At 42.8% G+C, this 21565-nt stretch overlaps 1 protein-coding gene across 7 annotated transcripts in view; it reads right to left on the bottom strand.

The window, feature by feature from the left end:
* Positions 1-21565, bottom strand: part of LRRK1 (leucine rich repeat kinase 1) — a 132298-nt gene that overhangs the window by 69960 nt on the left and 40773 nt on the right. For all 7 annotated transcript variants that reach the window (XM_075006425.1, XM_075006424.1, XM_075006427.1 and 4 more), the window contains 7 exons: positions 21143-21314; positions 17902-18081; positions 16398-16546; positions 3757-3983; positions 3248-3375; positions 2802-2965; positions 1918-2055 (listed from right to left, as the gene is read on the bottom strand). In XM_075006425.1, coding sequence (XP_074862526.1) covers positions 1918-2055; positions 2802-2965; positions 3248-3375; positions 3757-3983; positions 16398-16546; positions 17902-18081; positions 21143-21314 — 1158 coding nt within the window. The remainder of the gene's footprint in view (positions 1-1917; positions 2056-2801; positions 2966-3247; positions 3376-3756; positions 3984-16397; positions 16547-17901; positions 18082-21142; positions 21315-21565) is intronic.

Genomic DNA, 21565 nt, shown 5'->3' with positions numbered 1-21565 from the left:
GGGCCAAGGAGAATAATGTTAAAGTAAAGCTCATCTGCATGAGAGCCAACAGTGCATAGATTTTTACCCTTTGAGAGATGTGTCAGGATGGAGGAAACATACAAAAATATTAAATTACAAAATATATGTTATGAAAAGGCAACCCATACATACACAGGTCATTTGAAGTCTTGTAAAAATAATTTAGGAAGGAAATTATCTTCTTCATTCCTATTAATGGAAGAAAGCCAGAGGCATCTTTCTAGTATGCTCCTCCTTTTCTCTGCAGGCCTTCCAATGGGAACAGCTATCTGAGTCGGACTGCAGATGGAGGAGCAAAATTATTTTCAGAGGCACTGTTCTCCCACTAATTTTATGGGGATTTCCAGAGGAATGAGGGCTGACTCAGCTGGCTTCTCTTGAATGTTATTTTGAGGGATAACCTGTTTTATCTTACTTATTATTAGATGCTTTTCCTGCTGCAACTGCTCCCTTGGGCTGTGACTACACTAGCAAGCTCTTTCTCCCACTAATTTTATGGGGATTTCCAGAGAAATGAGGGCTGACTCAGCTGGCTTCTCTTGAATGTTATTTTGAGGGATGACCTGTTTTATCTTACTTCTTATTAGATGCTTTTCCTGCTGCAACTGCTCCCTTGGGCTGTGACTACACTAGCAAGCTCTTTCAAAAAAATCGAGGCCTTTTCCAAAAGAACCCACGGAGCATCTGCACACAAACTGTACTCTTTTGATCTGAAATAGTAAGAACGCAGCTCTTTTTCCAGCAGCTCTCTTCCTCTCCCAGATGAGGAAGAGCACCTTCTTCTGAAAGATTCCTTCAGAAAAAAATGTGTGTAGATTACTCAGGGGTCCTTTTTTCGAAAGAGCATCCTCCTCCTCGTACCTGATTTTTCAATCCCCAGCCCATTCCTTCGAAAGAGCAGAGGCTGTATGGACACTCTCTCTCAAAAGAGCGAACTGATTTTTTTATCTGTTTTTGTGTGTGTGGACTCACTCTTTTGAAAGAAGATTTTTCAGAAGAGATCTTCCAGAACTTCTTTCGAAGGATCACTGTAGCGTAGATGTAGCCTTGGTATCCAAGTACACTGACTTAGATAAATATGGACGTATGCCGTCACTCCTCAAATTTCTACACTAGGCAGAGCTGTGAAATTCTTGGCACTTGCACAAATGTTATCCTTGGTTTCAATCCACACAAGACTATATCCCCATGCTTCACAATCTGAAATGGCAACACAGGGGGAACTGCTGAGCTTCTCCTTGTTCAGAATTTGTGCTTTTGACATGAAATATGCTTGGAGCAAAACAATCAGTCTGTCCTATTAGCTGGAAAAATATCCTATATTTGCATGAAAGGCTTTTCAAACATAACCAAGATGGTCTACTCTTTGAGTTTGTAACTGACCTTCACCCATGCCTGTTTCACATGCTACCAGATTTCAAAGCAAGTATTTCACACAGCACTAATGCAGATCCTTTCTGCTTTTATAATGACCCCAGGTCAGATTAATACACTGATCTTCCCTCTCAAACTCAAAGATTATCTGTGGGTGCAATTAAGAATACTGAACATCTTACTCTATGGCAGGCAACTACCAAATGGAGGTAGGTTTAAAAAACGTAGTCCTAACCACACAAAGTTGCAGGTACCAATACAACTCCCAGAGAAACCCTAAAGCATTTTATAAATAATACACAAGGACCATAGATTAAGTGCACCTTTGGGAGGAATGGGACAGTTATTTAATACTGCATGGAAGTCCTGCACAACAGCTTTGCATAGGTAGTAAAGCTAAATTAACCTACTGAACACACAAACAGCCTTAACCCCTTGTTAATAATCACAGGTATGATGCAGTTTGTGTTCCTGCCCTCAACAGGTCCTGCTGAAAAAGCTCTATGAGGGTTTTACACTTACTTCAAGTTGGAAAAGTCCCTGTGGAACTTCTTTTAGTAAGTTTTCAGAAAAATCCACTTCTCTAAGGTGATTTTTCCAGAAAACAGTCAATGTGTCTGGGAGGAATTCCAATGAATTTCTAGATGCTTTACAACATTTCTGGAAGCATGAAAAACAAAATACAGAGACAATAAACTCTAAGACACATTCTTCTTTAAGGAAATATGTGGATTAATTGTCACCTTTCATACATTAATACATTTGATTCATGTAGCCTGTGTAGTTTTTTTAAACAAAGTGTAATAATTGCAAAACATGAAATTGTATACACGAAGGTTTAATCCCTTCAAGTCTAAGTCTAAACAACCCCCAATAAACTCTAAAAGCATACATTTAATTAATGGGCAAATTCATTTTTAAGTAAATGTATTTTAATTGTTACTTTGAAGACTATCACTTTCGCTTTCCCCATAAATATGCATTTAAACTAACAAAATGTGCTTTATTTTTACCTCTATTCATAAGACACTGACATTTATCTCCCTCTGAAATACACAATGACCTGTGGGTACTGATGTCTAATAATTTATCCACTGGTTTGATTAATCTTAAGGACGGCTGTGGATTTATAATATGACCCAGTACTTCCTTCAGCTCATATAAGCAGGGTCCAGGCGGTTTGCTTTATCATTGACCCTAATGAGTATATCCACATGAACAGAATGAATTACAGTGGATCTCCAAAAAACACCCTGGAAATAAAATCAACACTATAAAGGGAACACAGCTTTTCAGCCTAAGAAGCTGGACAATGTCAATGTATCAAATCCCATTTTTTTTCGCTCTGTCCTGAGAGTGGAACACTTTCCTCAGCCCTTTGCTTCTGGCAGAACAGTTTGACCTACCAAGGGGCAAGCCCAGGGGTCTGGAAACGCCTTCAGGTTGTTTCTGGAAACATTGAGGCTGTTCAGGGATTTGAAGCAGTAAAGGAACTGTGTAGGGAGCACCACCAATCTGTTGTCAGAGACATCAAGTTCTTGCAGTTTCCTTAATCCAATCCAATTAGTTGCTAGAAAACAAGAAACACCACCAATTTAGTGAAAGTGTGTCGTGTGGGGTCTGATCCTGCATGGTGCTCAGTACTTCACGGGCCTGAACCAAAGTCCACTGACATCAGCAGAAAGACTACTGACTTCAGTGTGCCCTGGATGCAAACCCCAGAGCTGCACTAAGCTCCTTCACCATCACCATTGACTTCACTATGTTATGGGTTCAAAGAAACTTGGTTGTCCTATGCAAGATCTGGAAATGGCAAGTGTAAGGGTAACACTGATTACTGTAGTTCACGTACCACTTTCCTCTTCAAAGAACTTTTCCAGATAATTTCTGGTGGCAATGAGTTTTTGGAGTTTTGTGAGATGTAGGAATCCAGAAGGGAGAACAAAGAGCCTATTGATGGAGACATCCACCTCCAGTAACCTGCAAGAGTGGAAAAACATCCAACAAAATGTAAGTAAAAGCATGAGCAATGACTAATATTGTATAAAGACATCTATTTTATCCTATTTTTAGCTCCACTTGGTATGACATATTCTCACAAGTCATGACAAACACTACACTTTAAAACATAACCATCCTGGTAATTAACTCAGAAATAACTTTATCACAAAGTACAGTGCAGTAGTGAGTCTTTGTACGTTAAAACCATAAAATATAAAACCAAGAAGTTTTTCATCTAACAAAGGGGCTTAGGTTCATTTCTTCTCTTCAGTTTTCAGCCTGTCACATGTGCACAACTGATTGATCTGAAGCAGCTCTTCGCACTTCCTATTCTTTGAGTTAAGAATACAGCACACACACCTTGTGCATATAATTTCATCAGATGACTGGACGCTGGGCAGTTCGGTCAGCTGGTTGTCAGATAAGTTTAATTTTCTGAGGTTTATTAGTCCCCATGGAATCACAGATGGCAGGGTGGTCAAGCAGTTGGCAGATAGATCAAGCTCAATTATCTGACATGAGATATCAATCAGCCAGTCCAGATCCACCCAAGGCAGCTTGAGGTTTGACCAGATCACAGACAGAGCCTGTATGCCAAAGAAAGAACAAAACACAATTGCAATATCACTCACTTGCCTTATGGCAATAAAGCCAGGGCTTCTTACAATACTGTCAACTTATTAGAAGGATCCTTGCACCTATGGATGTAGAGATTAGATTTCCTCCATGTGACACACTGACAAGAACTAGTTTAGAGTTGCATGCGTGGAGCAGGTGAAGGATTGCATCTACCTCTGAAATGTGGGACAGAATGTGACGCACTCAAGGAATGCTAGGTGCTTGTGGAAAGGAGTTAGTGCAAGCCCAACGGGTGGACAGGTTGCACTTGCATTAAAATGTCATGAATCACTGTGGCCAAAGTATGGGAAATTATACCAGTACAAGTCATGCCCACATGAGAGGTCCACACCATGCTGCAGGTACACTGGTCTAGCAACAGCAGTCCAAAACCGCACGGTATGAGCTAGCCCTAAGAGGGAGTTCCTACAGGGGACTGGCCACAGTAAAGTAAAACTTATTGCAGGTGGGCTGTTTGTGAAACTTGCACATGTATCATTCTTCCTGATGAAACCTGGGAACATCACCAGCTCTGAGCCATTTCCAGGAGTGTTCTACAATAGCACGTTCAGACCACTGAAAGAATGAGAGATGCCCTATTGGAAAGGGAATTGGCAAATGGAGGCAATTTGCTCATGAATTTAGAACTAAACTGTTGTAATAGCACCATGTATTATGAGACACAATTTGGGCAACCACTCCATTGTTGATTCTGTACCATTGAAGCCTGTGACCACAGCACACAAATAACATTTACCCATTGTTCAAAGAGACTCTGAAAGTTGTTGAAGTCTAAAACAGGGGTGGGGAATTCCCAGCCCATGCTGCCGATCCAGACCATAGCTTGCCTGGATCCGGCCCCCAGGGTTCCCCTCCCCAGCATCTGGCCCAGGGCAGTTCAGGGTGTAGAGACCCAAGCCTTGCAGGCCACTGTCATGCAAGTCAGGTCCAGGTCTGGCCCATGGGCTCTACCTCGTGGGGGCAGGAAGTGTCACTGCCATTCCCCTTCCCTCTCCCCTGGCTGGGGTAATGGCAGCATAGTACTGGCTGGAGAAAGGCTTCCTCTGCCTTCTCTGATTGGCCAAAATTCTGGAGCAGGTGGGGGTGGGCTGAGGCTGAGCAGTGGGAGAAAAGCCTCTCAAGGAAGCTTTTCTCCCCACTGCTGTTCCCCCAGCCAGGGGAGGGGTGGCAGCAGGAAGAGGTAAGCCCCCCTCTCCTGCTCCCTCCTCCAGCCAAGAAACCCCCAACCCTGCTCCTGCATACCCTCCTGACTAGACACCTTCACTACCACCCTGCTCCTGCACCCTCATCCTGCCAAGACTCCCACTCTCAAAGAGTTCCTGTACTCCCCCTCCCTCCCACCCAGACCCTAAACACCCACCTGCAGCCCACTCCTTCATCTACCCCAACCTGATCCTGCATCCTCCCTCCCACCCACACCTCACACCTGCTCCCAAGCAGCTGCCTCCCATACACTGAACCCTGACTCCCCATTTTTGGTCCCACCTCAGGTACCCAGAATACTTAGTCTGGCCTGGGGGAAGCCCTGAACCTCAGTTCCCCCTTCTCTACCTCCCTGCCCTTGGTGCTGGAGCATGAGAAGAGTGAATTGTCTCAGTCAGTGACCACAGTAGGGGCTTTGTGTGTGATCATTTCCTCCTTGAAAAAATACAAGGGGCAACATTTTCAGAAGTGCCCAAGTAACCTGGGAGCCTAATGACCATACATGTGCTTGGAGCTGAAAAGGAGATTTAGAGGCATTTGACCATTTTACCTCAAGAGCCATTTCAGATGCTATATCATACAATGCAAAATGCCAAATACTTGGCTAATGGAGTGATTCATGAATGCACCACAAGGAGGCAGTAAGCAACTGATAGGCTGCTTTCATTTCCTTTTACAATTTATTTAAATAAAAAGGAAGTGAAAAGGGGGTTTCCAGGTTGATCCCAAACACTTATTTGGTAGATACATTTCCAGATAATGAAGAACAAATAGTTAAGATGCAGAGGAAAGAAGAATTAAACATAAATTCTTGTGTAGTCTAACAAGTAACAGTAACAATCTGTAGGAAACAGACATGAAAACACTTATCAAATATTCACTAATAAACCTCAGACCCTCCCTGTGAATTAAGAAGGAAACTGAAGCACAGAGGGTGAGACACACACCCAGGGACAAACACAACACACTGCTGTATGGCCACAGCATCCAATACAGCCTGTACCAGTTGGCAGTAGGAAATCAAATTACCCAGGGAGTCCAGTGCCATGGTGGCTATAGAGCATCCTTTGCAAAGGACATTTCTGAGGTGTCTACAACAACACTAAGACCATGTCTACACAAGCACCCCTCTTTTGAAAGTGATATGCTAATGAGGATATGGGATTCAGATATGCTAATGAGGCATTCCAATGAATAGGCAGCACCTCATTAGCATAATGGCAGCAACACACTTCGAAAGTGGCACTTTCAATTGTGTGTGGCTCATCTACTTGGGGCCCTTTTCAAAAGGACCCTGCAGACATCAAAACCCCCTTATTCCTATTTGGTTATAGGAATAAGGGGATTTTGACATCTCCGGGGTCCTTTTGAAAAGGATTCCATGTAGATGAGCCACATGCGATTGAAAGCAGTCCTTTCAAAGTGCCACTGCCACCATTATGCTAATGAGGTGCTGCATATTCATTGCAATGCCTCATTAGCATATCCCAATGTGTCTCATTAGCATCCCTCTTCCAAAAGCAGGGTGCAAGTGTAGATGTAGCTTAAGTGAATGCTGTTTTACCCTAGGGTCTCTTGTACCCATCTAATTAATAGTCTGGTCATTATAAACTCTAGTGGTTACATTTTCTATGTCAGCTGTAAACATTTACTCCCAGCTGAAATTTGGATCAGCCCAAGAGCAAATTCAAATATAGCCTGTGGCATAAATCAGTGGGCACGCTTTTGAGTTATGGTACGAGTATAAAACACAGACAGGTCTGGGCATAATCCTCCACTACCATCACTCCAGAATGCAATCAGAGGGATGCTGCTAATTAGTACTGATACAACAGAGTTGCAGGGGTTAGTAAAACTTCAGCTAACTCATCCACAACATGGGAAAAACCTTTTCACCTGAAGGGTGAAAACACGGTTTAGATATAGTGCAAAATTTCTTCCTGGTCATTTCCCAGATTCAAATGTGAGAGATTCAGGAAGCCTACCTAACGCTAGGCCTACTCTAGATTTACCAGCTTCGCTATACCAGCAAAACCTTCTAGTATTGACACAGCTTATATCGGCAAAAAGCTTATATAGATTTTATGATGCTATAACTCTGTCTACCCAAATACTATTTGCCAGTATGGAAAATCTGCAAAACAATCAATCAAAAAATCATATCACAAACCAACATTACTATGCTGGTAAAAGTTTCTCAAATAAACTTGATCTCAGGCATTGAGTCCAATCCCCTGCATTCATAGCAAGACATATCACCACCCCGACAGATTTTTTTTTTCTTAATCTAACCTGCCCCAGACTCTTGGAAGGCCCGCCTCAAGGACTGTCCTCACAATCCTGGGTTTACAAGGCCCATGCTCCCTGCCTCCTCTCAGCTATCCATGTACCTACGGAGATTCTTCTCTGTGAGGAAAGAGGTAAAGTGGCAATGCAGCTCCATGCATTGGTGTGAGAGGAATCCGATCTGGGTCCCTCTCCCTTATGGGAAACAGAGAGAAGAATTAGGTCCCCTCTATATACAGAAGAATTGAAACATTACATAAGTTTCCAATTACTACCTCAATGACAAATTTTTTTGCATTTAAACATCAGGAGATGGTAGGCCTAAGAAGTAGAGCCAAGCAACCCAAACAAGCAGCTCTCAGCATAGGACTGGGGGAAGGATTTAGATACTAGGTGGCCATATGCTACCTTTGCTACCTATCCTGGGGCCAGCTGGCTGTCACCTAATAGCCTCATTACTACTCTGAAAATATGTCCACACTACAAGCTAGTGATGTGATTCCCCTGCTTGTGTACATGTACTGGCAGTGCCTCTCATTGAGCTAGTGCCATTGTACATGGCAGTGTAGGCGTGGAAGCATGGGCAGCAGCAGAAAGCGCACAGCTTAGTCTTGTTAAGTACATACCCATTGGTTTCAGGAGGGTTTGCACTTAGCAGGGCTCAGTCAGATCTCCACTGCCCCTACCCATGCTCAGCAGTGCCGACAGCTGCTGTGGTCCCCAGGGCAAGGTGGAAGGCAGGCCTGGCACCCTGCCCTGGGATGGGGCCAAGAGCAATCAGCTCTCAGGGCTGCCTGACCACAGCACTGACCCCTCCCTAAACTCTCTCAGAGCTGCAAGCATCTGCAGCAGCACAGCCTTTGCATTTCCAAGGGGTCCAGAGCTCTGGCTGCCGCTGCTGAAACATTGGGTCTGGGGGCAACTGCGCCATTTCCCCTCCCTTCAACCAATCGGCAGGCCTGCCCACGCTACTATGGTTACATGGCTGTTTATACTCACTAGCTCTCTTTAGAGACATAGCCTTAGTTGTGCTCAGTTGGTTATGAGCCCAACCAACCACTCCAGCAAGTAGGGAGCACTGGAGCCCAGCAGTGTTCCAGCCATGCCTCATATGCCCACTTTGTTAGGACCGAAGCTCTCCATCACCTGAGGTAACCCCCACTGGGGGAATCCTCCATCAGCTGGGTAAAGTGTCTTTCTATATACTTTATACTGCAATACAGACTGGAGTGGGAGTTGGGACTGTACCTGAAACCTTCCATAAGCAGAGCCTCCTCATCCAAGATGCAAGAACAAAACTAAAACAGTGAAGTTATATTTCAAAGGTCATTTCAGTGTTAATAGTCTAAGGTGCCACTAGCATTATCGTCACTATTATTATTTCATATAATCCTAGAACTAGAAAGGACCACAAGAGATCATCAAGTACAGTCCCTTGCCCTCCCAGTAGGATGAAGGAGCATTTATATCATCCCTGTTAGATATTTATCCAACCTGTTCTAAAGCATCTCCAGTGATGGAGATTCTACAACCACCCTAGGCAATTTATTTCAGTACTTAACCACCCTGACAGTTAGGATATTTTTCCTAATGTCCAACCTAAACCTCCCTTGCTGCAATTTAAGCCCATTGCTTCTTGTCCTATCATCAGAGGCTAAGAAGAATAATTTTTCTCCCTTTTCCTTGTAACATCCTTTTGGGTACTTGAAAGCTGTTATCATATGCCCACTCAGCCTTCTCAATTCCAAACTAAACAAACCCAATTATTTTAACTTTCTCTCATAGGTCATGTTTTCTAGACCTTTAAGCATTTTACTTGTTCTTCTTTGGACCTTCTCCAATTTTTTTAGGAAATGTGGTGCCCACAATTGGACACAATACTGCAACTGAGGCCTAAGAATTACTTTTCATGTCTTGATCACACCACTTCAGTTAATGCATTCCAGAGTCATGTTAGATTTTTTTTTTTCAACAATGTCACACACAGCAATGAAGGGTCCTGTGGCACCTTACAGACTAACAGAAAAGTTTTAAGCATGAAAACTTTTTTTTGAGCTCAGAACTTTTCTGCTAGTCGATAAGGTGTCACAGTACCCTTCGTTGCTATTACAAATCTAGACTAACACGGCTACCCCTCCGATAAATGTCACACGCAGACTCCTGCTCAGTTTGTGGTCCAGTATAGCCCCTAGAACCTTTTCCAAAGTACTCCATCCTAGGGTGTCACTTCCCATTTTGTATATGTGAAACTGATTGTTACCGTAAAGCCTAGAATGCGCAATGAAAATCAAGGACACCTGAGGGCTAGGAACACAAGGAAAATACTTCACACCTGAGTTCTATGTCAACAGTCAGTCAGTCCTTTTAACTTTTGCAGGGAGGTGGATATGGAAATATTCTCAGGGTTTCCCCCAGCTCCCCGCTGCAAATTGATGCACACATGTGGGATCGATGAGCCCCAGGGAAGCTGGAAATGAAAGGTTTTATGTATTCTAAGCATCCAAAGTTCACTTCTTTTGGCAGAAGGATTTCCAGTGACTTCAGCAGGCTTTGGATTAGGCCCTATATGACTCTGGGAGAACAGTGAGAATATTTCAAGGCAAAAATCCACTACCTATAATGTCCTTTAAGTATCACGGTGATGAGCTACTTGCCAGTGGGTCCAAGAGACAACTATTACCACCCTTTCAGGGCACTAGAGGCCATGTGGTACCCCAGTCCCCTCAGCCAGGTGACGTTTTTGGAAAGAAACAGCAGAGGGTAACAGAATCGTGACTGACAGGGGCACAGCAGCTGTACAGAGCTGTTGAAGCATGGGCTGAGGGACATAGGTGGTGGTGTCAGACTGTTCTCTACAGTTCTCACGCTGAACAGTCTCCTCTCTGGGCTCCACCCCCTCCCTTCCTCTCTCTGTCTCTCCATCAAGCTAATCGCCTCTTAACACAACACCATTGAAAAAGTCTCAATAGAAGCATAAAATGATAGTGCTAACACATAATTTGCCATTATATTGTTTGTGCAGCTTCTGTGTTCTGTCTCCTTCCTCTGCCCTTTGTCTAGCTTGTCTCTAAAGATGGTAAAGAACTAGGAGAGGGCTGTATCTATGTTTGTACAGGGCGTAGCACAATAGGGTCCATTCTCAGTCAGGTCCTAGGCACTAACATAAGCATAAGAAATAATAATAGGATAGATTTACCGTGCTTCTGTGGATGCAGATAAGACCATGTGTCTCAACTGCCTCTTATTCTTATCTGAACCCTTAATTACTGTGTAACTTTTACAAAGAAAATGCAGATCATGATTCTGAGGTATTTAATGCTATCAAAATCTATTGTTGTAGTATTCAGGCTGACTTCCAAAGCCATATAAAGGATTAGACTCAAATTCCCATTAAAAGTAATGGGAACAGAGCATCCAAATCTCCTGGGCATCTTGCAAATCATGTCATTAAGGTATTTGCACAGACTTGTCCTTCTGATTTTGAATCTTGGACTCACAATGTTCTTATATATGAGCCATTGAAGCCAGAAGGCATAAACCAAACCTTGTATCCTTGGTGTTAACAAACTAAAGTAAATGAGATTACAACAGGGATGAATGTGGCCCTGGATTTTGTGATTAGACCATAATACATTGAAACAAAATTTGCCAGCAATGGCATCAGAAAAGGAGCTTTCTTTGCTAGCTAGCATTTATCTCCCCTAGCTTTACAGACAACCTTGTCTCAATTAATGTCAAAGAACCCCACAGATTAGAATAAATAGTTTATAGTGACGTTGAATCAGGGCAATACAACTATTCTATTATTGGTTCCGAAGAGCATGCCCCATACTTTCAAATCCCAATAGACTAAGAGTCCAAACACACATCTTGCCTGTGAACAACTTGCTGGTTTCAATACTAACAAATTTTGACAAGGAGCTGGCTACTTGATTATATACAGAAGAATAAAAATAGTTCCTAGCTAAATTACTTTCTAAATTTCTTTCCTAGCTAAAATTCTTTTACTGGGTGCAATGAAGCTGATTTATCAATTACTGAAGAGCAAATATTATGCACTGGAAACCAAGGCTGTCTGATAAACCCTTGACAAGGTAAGGATTATAGGCCCACTTCTGTCAATGGCAATAATGCCAGAGTGAGACTGGACTATAGCCAATAAAGATTTTTACATCAGCAATGGAATAACTGACAGCAAAAATCAGACATATGCATGGTGAAGAGGTCAGAGGAGATTCTCTCTCTCTCTCTTTCTCTCTCTCTCTCTCGTGCATGCACACGCGCGCGCGCACACACAAAGGCAAAATAGTTCATTAGGAAAACGGCAACACTTTCTTTTAGTCTTTTCCAATTTGTAATGGAAAAAAATATTCTTCACACTCTGTGCAGCTAGAAAGTTATTAGATAACCATGCACAGGCCACATTCATCTCAATATCTAAAATCTGTTCCCTACTAAACCTACACTTCAATGCAGTGGATATTCAGGTGATTTCAGTGTGTTCCTATATAAACAGAATGTTTCCTCTTTTTATTGCAGGGTTGGTTGGGTTGATTTTTACATTAGGAAAAAAGAGAAGCAGACATAAGAAAATCACAAGAAATAGCCCTCCTCATCTTTCTCCCTGTGAAGCGTGATGGGGTAGAAGCCAGTAGTGCTCTTTACAGCACTGCAGCTGGCTGAAAAGTGCGGTAGGTGTAAACAGCCTGTCCTATTAAAGCCTTTTATGCCTACTCCCTGAAATTCGCTCCTTTGCAAAAGGCCAGTTCTAACTGGGATGCTTTTCACCCAAAGATGGAGCACTCGCGCTCTCTCTCTCCCTCTCTCTCTCTCAATTTTTTTTGGCGTCATCTTGAGCTGGAACTCTCTCACCCAAAAGGAGAGAAACAGAGAGTGAGCCGTGCTAATCACGACTAGTCAGACCAGCTAGCTGAGCTGGTCTGAAGAAGTGGGTCTGTCCCATGAAAGCTCACCTAATAAATTATTTTGTTAGTCTTTAAAGTGCTACTTGACTGCTTTTTTGTTTTCCAAAAGGAGAGAGTAAGTACATGCCTCTAATTTCCATGAGCTTCCATTGGTGTCTGGTGCCAAATGAGCCACCATCTACCTGACTGCTTGCTATTGTCCAGACTTCGATTTAATTAGGGGAAAGAAGAAAAGATATTGACTTTCTTCCTCTTTCACTGGCATTATGTTCATCTCAACCCTGATTCAGCAAACCATCCCTAGTAAGGAAAGCACATAAGCACGCAGTCAATGTTAAGCACACATGTAAGCGTTTTCTTCAACTGTTGTGACTCCAGTAATTCAAAAACACTGAGCTTTGAAAACACATAAGGCTGATTTCATGCCTGGCAGGAGTCTTTGAAGTCAGGGGATTTACAGTTGGTGGGAATTTTGGCCCAGTACATCAAAGCTAATTGAAACAGAAAAAATTAAAATATTCAACACACAAAAATAAACAGTAACCATGAGAAACAGAGCCAAGTTTCTGGCATTGATTCATCATTCAAAACTCTCTTCTTCACTCTTGGTGTGACAACAGAAAGTAGTCAGCCATTTATAACAGTCTAAGTTAAAGGAAAACAAATCCCCTTACTGCTCTTCACACTTGCATTCTGCAATGTATTCAAGTGGAATATCTACTCAGTTGGAGAGCTTCTCTTCTGCACAAGCAATGTATTACTTAGTTGTCTCGGCTGCTATTCAGATGCTCCTGGGCTTAATTAATTTCCTTTTATTCATCTGCTATCAAAAGCTAACATATAACTTTATATATATCATCACTTTTTTTTCCATCTACCCTCCCTTTGAAGTCTCATATGAAACTACTGTGCTAGCTCCAGAGTGAAATGTCCTTAATGTTATAGACACTCACCTCCTGTTTCTGTGACATAGTGACATGCAGTCCCTTTCTTACATTACATAATGCAACCCCTAAATTTACAAGCATCATCCTCTTGTGAAGCGACAGTAACATATAATCACGGAGTTAAGGTGATAGATTGATGGAGAGCCTAAACTTGGATGTTTCACATAGGACAATTTATTGCTGCATAGTAAGCCACATTCTGGGCAATTCTGCAGACTGGGAAACTGTCCAGTTTTGGTGAAAATTGGTTTTGTGTACCCTGTTAAAAAAACAACTTCAATAGAGATTTTTTTCACTTAAGTGGATAGTGTCTTTCAATCTTGGTTGCAGACCACAATGTACAGGTTAGTGGTGTTAAAAAAGAGACAAGGATGAATCTGCCTGACTTTATAAAACTGCCACGGGACTGTCAATAATGCAGTGACAGGACAATATTTGTATCCATAGAATAATAGTTTTTCACTGTGGTCTATGTTTGTAGTCATGTCCTTTTAAGTGCTTTCCCTTTTTTACATGATCACTTGTGCATGTAGCTCATAAACTCTGCAAAATAAACTTTATTTCTATGCTCAAATAGTAACAGAGAGATAGCCGTGCTAGTCTATATTATATCAAAACAAAAAAGCAGTCCAGTAGCACTTAAAAGACTAACCAAATAATTTATTAGTTGATGAGCTTTCGGGGGACAGACTCACTTCTTCAGATCTGTGCTCAAATGTGTGTCCTGTGTCCTGCCTGTAGAAGGCTGTATGCATGTAAAAGCATTCCTTACCAGCACGTCTCTCATAATTTGGTCCATAGAGGTTTTCCATATTTTATAGCTCGTGGGTACTTTGGTGAGGGTTATATAGACATAGAATGAATAGACATAAAAATCACAGCTGAACATTTACAAGGAACTTAAGGGTGTCAGCACCAGCAATTCGTGTTCCTGATGTCCTTTCAATACCTGAGCCCCAGTGCTTTATATCTAATATTAGGTTCTAACATGTGGATTTGAAAATGTAAAGAAGAATGTATTGTGCAGTCCTTTCCACTGGGTTAATTAGAAACAAGCCCTGCTTGCAAGAATCATTCTCATCACAGACCTTATAAACCTGAGGCAATATCTACATTACAGAGCCTGTGCTTTTACAGTTAGATCCACATAGCTCTGTAGGGTAGACACAGCCGAAACGGACAGCAGGACTTTTTTCTGTCAGTCTAAGAACACCACCTCCACAAAGGAAGTTAGCTGTACTGATAGAAACCCTCTTACCTAGGAATTTTGCTGGCTTGTAGCTATGCTGGTATAACGCTTGAGTGTAGACAAGGCCTGAGCAAGGTAGAATTTAGCACTCCTGATTAAATTCAGAGATTTGGTAAACCAAAGGACAACTGGGTAAAATGGAATTGACATGCATAGACTGAAGTTCCTCTCTGGCACAGCTTTATCTTCAGTTGTTGGAAGGAGGCTTAGCAATCACACAGAGAAGGGAAAAGTATATGACACTAGAGCCAAATACTTCTTATGTCTATAACCAGAACTGAGGTCCTATTGTGCAAAGAGCTGGACAAACACTGGTGCTGACCCTGCAATGAGATTTGTGCAAGAAGAGCTTTTTGCCAATGTCATCTCCCTCACCCATTTTCTATGAAGAACATGAATATTAAAGACTCAGGATTAGATACTCATTTTTAACTTCTGTTATCTAACTATCAAGGAAAAAGTGGAGTAATCTGAGACAATTAAGGGTCTCGAGTATTGAGAGAAAGTGTTCTATTCATAATTTATACACCTATCCAGTGCTTTTTTATACTGGTACTTGCTGATACTGAGTACTGGCACCTCAGCAGACCTAGACGTGGGACTGGCTGATGGTGGGGAGCCAGCTGAGTACTGGCTCATTTTTGTTTTTTGGTTTTTTTTTTAAACAAAAGAACACCGCACCTATCTTGAAGCTCTGAAAACAGATGTTGTGGGATACCACACAATTTGGGTAAGAGAGAGCTGTGCATAACTGAAGGTGAAGTAATAAAGAGGATTGTGTAGTTGAACAACTATGATAGAAACAGTGAAATATATTAATATTTTGCATTAACACCGAACCTTTCATCTGAGGATCAAAAAGTAATTTTACAATTTAGTAAGCATGTCAACATCTCATAGTTGGGAACATGTCATATTCTACAGGTGGGGAGGCACAAGACAATTACGTGATGTGCCCAAGGTCATGCTTTATGCCACTGACTAAGTCAGAAATGGCCTTCCATCAACCTAAAACTTCTTAGCTTCTTATTCCCAGAGGAACTAAATGTGTGCATCCCTCATACATCCTTTCGAAACACTGCATCAGTGACCTGAAAAGATACATGAACCAATTTATTACTGCAGGGGTACATGGCAGCCTTGACTAGTACCTGTGCCCTACTGTGCGAGGCATTATACATGAATAGAATAAGAGGCTGCCCTGACATTGTTGTAGTCTACACAGACCAAAAAAGGCCATATCTAAAAGGTGGAGAACTGAAGAATACAGAGATGCTCATGGTCATACAGGCAGTCTGTGACCAAATAAGAAAGTGATATATATATATATATATATATATATATAGATATATACACACATACACAGATATATACACACATACACATGCAGTGCCTTTTTTTGTAAAAAACAGAAGCTAGTACTCAGCCAACTCCTAAACCCACCTCCCCAGCCAATCCCATGGCTGGGGCTGCCATGGTGCCGGTACTCAGTACCAGCAAGTGCCTGCACAAAAAAAGCACTATATATATATTCCAGCTTGCAAAAGGATACCTTTTAATGGGCCTAATTATTTATGGTTTAGATTTCATCACTGACTTTGTAGCAGACATGTCAAATTGCTCTGTATATGATAGCAAAACGCTTCTTACATTAGAAGAAAACAGCCATTGTACCACATGTAAAGAGACGAATCAATTATTAGGATGCTTTCTTATATTACTTTCTCATAAAACAGATAAATGGTTACTTACTGTTTTTGCTGGAGTGCTACCAGGTAATGAGGTTGTTTCGATGAAATATTTCCTCAGAAGATGCTTGCTAGAATCAGGACTGTCCATCAGGATGTATGAACAAAAACAAGCTCCGTTCTGAAGTAAAAACACAGCTATATCTTCATTCCCTTTAAAGAAAAGACAGACGGTTTGTATTCTTGCTTTCAAAAGATGATTCCACTGGAGTTGTTCATTATAAATGATATGGAACTAACCCTTTTAAAAAAAATCAGTTTGGGTGTATAAAAAAAGGAACTGAACTAAACTAATTAAGCCCATTTCCTCTAGCTATGCTTCTTGCTTCAGTCAAACCTTCAAAACACTGTATGAAGTTAAGTGTACTTGTTTGATTCCTGCTTCATTTTTAGCATCTTGTACCTTATCTTTGATAAAAGAACCAAAACCATCAAATGTATCCATTTACCCTGTAGAAGCTGCAATGTTTTAGCATGCATGACAGTCATTCCAAATCAGATCTCGATTTCAAAGAATTTATCTGACGTAATGTAGTGTAGTGGCCCCGTTCCTGCAGGGAAGGGGCTAAAATCCAGCCCTGGGAGAAGCCTGAGGCTGAGGAGCTGAGGCAATTAGCTGCTAATGCAGGCCTAGCTGGGTTTGTATAAACTGGGACTCCAGGAAAGGAGGAAAGAAGACTCTAGCTGTGGAGAGGAGGGACCTACTGTCAGGGAAGTGACAGGGGCTTCCCAACACAGAGTAGGGCTGGGGGAGCTCTGGCCAGGCAAATTCCCAGGCTACAGGGCCTGAAACAAGGCCTGAGGGTACTAGGACTGCAGGGAGGCAGCAAGAGAAGCAGAACACAGCAGGTCCAAATCCCTCTTGTCAATGATGAGTGGCCATTTCATAATGCAGTTTACCCCTGAGGCAAGGGGCTAGATGACAGCTAGCAATGGGTCACTAAGGCAAGCTGGAAATAGGGATTTGGGGCTCCCTAAGAGGGAGGACCCCAGAGAGTGGGGACACTGTGGCAGGTCAGTAACTCGAGGGAAGGGCACTGTGGTCTGCAAGGGACATAGGTCCTGATAAAAGGTGGTGGAGAACAAATAGGCAGGTAACAATGGGCAAGGCATTGACTGGATGAGGGTACTATGGAGCCTGAAAGAGCTAATTCCCAAGTGACCAGAAGGAAGTGCTACGGTGGTATGTTATGCTCAGTTAAATGGATACATTTGATTGTTTGCGTTTTTTTTTTTTAATAAAAATATATGCTAACTAGAAAACTGAACTGCTGAATTTATTACAAGAATCTGGAGGAATTCTCCCATGGTTTGTACATGTTCCATTTTGCAGGGTGCTGCTGAAAACTGAAAAAAGGCTCCAGAGCAAATTGAGAATGGTCAATCCGGAAAAATTCAACAGAAGTCAATCCACATTGACACCTGCACAGGAGGAAACAGAGTTTGGCCCATTCTTCAGAAGACAACATTGAAAAAGGGACTCTGCCACAGAACACGTAATTACGTACCTGCCTTGATAGCTGCATACAGCGGCAATCTCATCAGAATTGGAAATTCATTCTTCCTCACTGCACAGGTCTCAGGGTCAGCATTGTAGGTGAGGATTAAGAATTTAACTATTGCTAGGTGTCCCTGCTGGCAGGAGATGGCCAGCATCCAGTTCAGGAGTCGCTGGAAGTTACTAGGAGCTATCAGAACAATAAAATATGGGCTTTATTTGTTACGTTTGACATGAGATAGTTGAAGATGTAGAGGAGGAGGCCTCAGATTGCCAGGCAGTAAATTATGCTGTTACAGTATCCTTTAAAGGAGTTGTAACCTGACTAGCTGCACTCTCGTTTCTTAACTGAGGAGGATGCTAGGTACTCTGCATTTCCCAACAAGCCAATGGGCAGTTCTCACGACATTCATCCAGCAGCACCGAGCACCAGAACAGCATTATGCATCAGACCTGCCAGAGGAAGAGGGGCCGCAGAGCAGGCATTCAGGGACACTGCACCCACGGCTCTTCAGAGGCCAGTGCCGAAAACGGATTAGAGGCAGGTTAGCAGGCTGCAATTAGGTGGATCAGAGGTTCATAAATCCCAGAAGGTTACCGAGTCCACAGGTTGCAGAGCTGACCCTCTATCAGTGGATGAGGAGTGGTCTCCATTCCCCAAGATAGCCTTATGCAGAGACATGCTTGACTTTTGCCTTACATGATTAAATGGCTTCTTGATCTGGTCTCTCTGCTTACACCCCAGGCATTTCCCATAAACCTTCCCACACACAAACCAACAGTCAGTTTCCATTTATGTTACCAAGTAAATTCCTGCACAAAGTTCAGAGGAGCTGGAGCCTGATTTTTACACACAACTTCTTAACCATTTCTCAGTGGAAATTACCTCACCTTCTTCATCCTTAGCAACTCCATAACACTACTGAATCTCATAACCCAAAAGCCAAACAAGTAAGCTAAGGACTTGAACATCTTAACTGGGTCATCCCTTTCCAAGAAGAAACGTTGCAGCAAATTTACCAAAGCACAACTCCTGGAATGCGATAGATAGCTCATGCATAATCATGCCCTAGTTCTGATCCATACAGGATAGTCCCATGGAAATCACTAGGGAATCCTGCATAAAACTCGACTGTCAGTTACGGCGCTTGTTAATCAGGGAAAAAAAGTGCAAAAGAAATCACTAATAAGATCATTGCAATTAATTTCGGAGTCTAAAGGCCTTGGTCATCTTCAAACTGAACTAAATTTTCTGTCTGTCTAAAATTATTGTTGATGACTGAGAGTGAAAGGTTTTTTAAATCTAATTAAATTGTCACTGTTTACTGTGTTCTGCTTCCTCCCCTGTCCCTTTCTGAGCTTGGGACATAAATATAGTCTAGCCCGTGTCACTTTCTGTTCCAGTGACCCAACACATCTGTGTTGCAAACCTGGCAAGGGGATGTCTAAACTCAACTCCAAAACTGTTTCTAATAGAGATGGAAAATTTCCAATGCTATTTTGCTTTCTTAATATATTTTTAAAAATTAAAAGCTCATCTACCTGTCTTTTAACAGGTTCATCCTGCTTCCACTGCAGTCAATGGTAAAAATCACTTTTGCTCTCAGGAATGAAGAACCAGGTGTTTAAAATGGGCTGCCCTGATAGCTAGAGTATTGCAGCTGCAGGCTCCTAGGGCTGCACCAGGAAGTATACTGAATCTGCTCTTACACTGGGATTTGGAGCTGTAGCCTCTTCCATCAGCAGTAACTTCATATCATTAAAACAAATAAATACAGTAGTGCCTCGAGTTATGTGAGGGTTACGTTCCCATGCCCCCTCTCGTAACTCAAATTTTGCATGAGCTGCACATTCTGCAGATGGGGAAGCAGCAGGATCACCTAGAGCTCCTTTTGAAAGGTAAGTCCTTGGGTTAGACTGGAGTGGGGCCATGGGAGAGTGGAAGGGAGGTTAAGCCTGGGGTGGGTAGGGCTGCAGGAGGTGTGGGGGGTGAACTTAAGCTGGAGCCACACGGCCCTGCGGGGGTTGAGCCAGAGCCACGTGCTGGGGGGTTTGAACTGGAGCCAGAGGTGGGGGGTGTTGAACCAGGGCTGTACAGGGTCGGGAGGGTGTTGAACCAGGGCCAGGGGGGAGCAGGATTTTGAGTTGCACTTAATTTGCATTAATGCGAGTTAAAAGCAACTCAAACTTGCGCATTTCAAGGGTTTACTGTAACGTGTTCACAATAACGACGCTCCAGAAAAGAAAAGTGCAGATAGAAGAAAAGAGAAGACAATGTGCTCCTCTCTATGAGCTTGAACCAATACTCTCTCAACAGGCAGTGGCTCATAGCCCATCTGAAATGTATCACTGCAGGGTGCCAGAACATTTCTTAAAATGGGAGGTTGATTGCTGAAAATATTCTCTGTTTTCTGGCCTGGGACATAACACAGCTGTGGTGATTGATGGGAATTAACTGCCAAAAAAGGCCTCTTATCCTATCTATCTCCAGTCAGCAAACACAGAATATTTTTTCCCGGTTGTTTCAAGGCACAGGGGATATCAGATCCTGCCCACTACTTTCTTTTTTGAGGGAGGGCAGAGAAAAAGTACAGTAATCCCCCAAAATACGCGAGGGTTGTGTTTCATGCAACCCTCGCATACCCCAAAATTCACGAGTCAGGGGCTTGGACAGTGGGTTGATGTGTGGGAGGGGAGCAGGGAAGGTTAAATCGGCGATGGATTAGGGCTGCAGGAGGGGATGGGGAGGTGGAGTTGATCCAGGTTTGTGGGGGTTGGAGCTGGGTCTGTGGGGTTGGGACCAGGGCACACAGCGGTAGCTGGATCTGGGGTATGCAGCGATAGCTGGAGCTGGAGCTGGGAGCTGTGGTAGTGCCTGGAGCCAGGAAGCGTGGTGGTGGCTAGATACACCTTCCTCTCCTGGCAGCAGTCAGAGAAAGAGCTGGCTGGTGCCAGCTGTTTCCCTTTGACAGGGGGATCTCCGTCCCACCCCACACCTGGCCATATCTGGAGGGTTTACTATACAAAGTATGAATCGGGGGTCAGCCGTGTGAGAGCAGGGTTGTGTACTCTGGATTCGCATACTCTGAGACCGTACCATACTGCTGATTTGAATCTACAACATAACTGTGCAATCACATGAGGCTGGTTCAAAAGTGCATGTGTGTACGTGCGTGCGTGCTGAAGAGAAGGGAACTGGAAAATGCAGAGAACAAGCTGGTCACCAACAGACAGGCAGGCGAACAACTTACCAAACAAAGAATCCAATAATTCCTTCACAATGTCCTCATGTCCAAAATATGTCGCCACCACAGCTGGATTATCATCACTGGGTTCTGTCGGTAATGCCACCAATGCTTCCTTGAGTAAATATCGCACTGCATGCAGATCTCCATATGCTGATGCAATACTCAAAAGCTGGCACTAGTGGGAAAAGCATAGATAGCCTTATAAGGTACGGTAACCACTCCCTCTCAATTCAGTTTTGGAGGACTATGAAGTAGACAGACAGTGATGATAGGGTCTTACTAGCTATGTATTTAACTGACCCCCATCCCTGTGGTATCCAAAGTCTATTCATAAACACTAATGAATTTATCATCATAACTCCAGTGGGAATTGTCAGCCCCATTTTACAGATGGGGAATTGAGAAAAAGCCCAGAAGAAGCACATA

Source organism: Carettochelys insculpta, chromosome 12 (genome assembly GCF_033958435.1).
Source record: "Carettochelys insculpta isolate YL-2023 chromosome 12, ASM3395843v1, whole genome shotgun sequence".
Lineage (NCBI taxonomy): Eukaryota > Metazoa > Chordata > Testudines > Carettochelyidae > Carettochelys > Carettochelys insculpta.
Note: the sequence above shows the minus strand (reverse complement) of the source record. Positions and strands in the feature narration are given on the sequence as shown.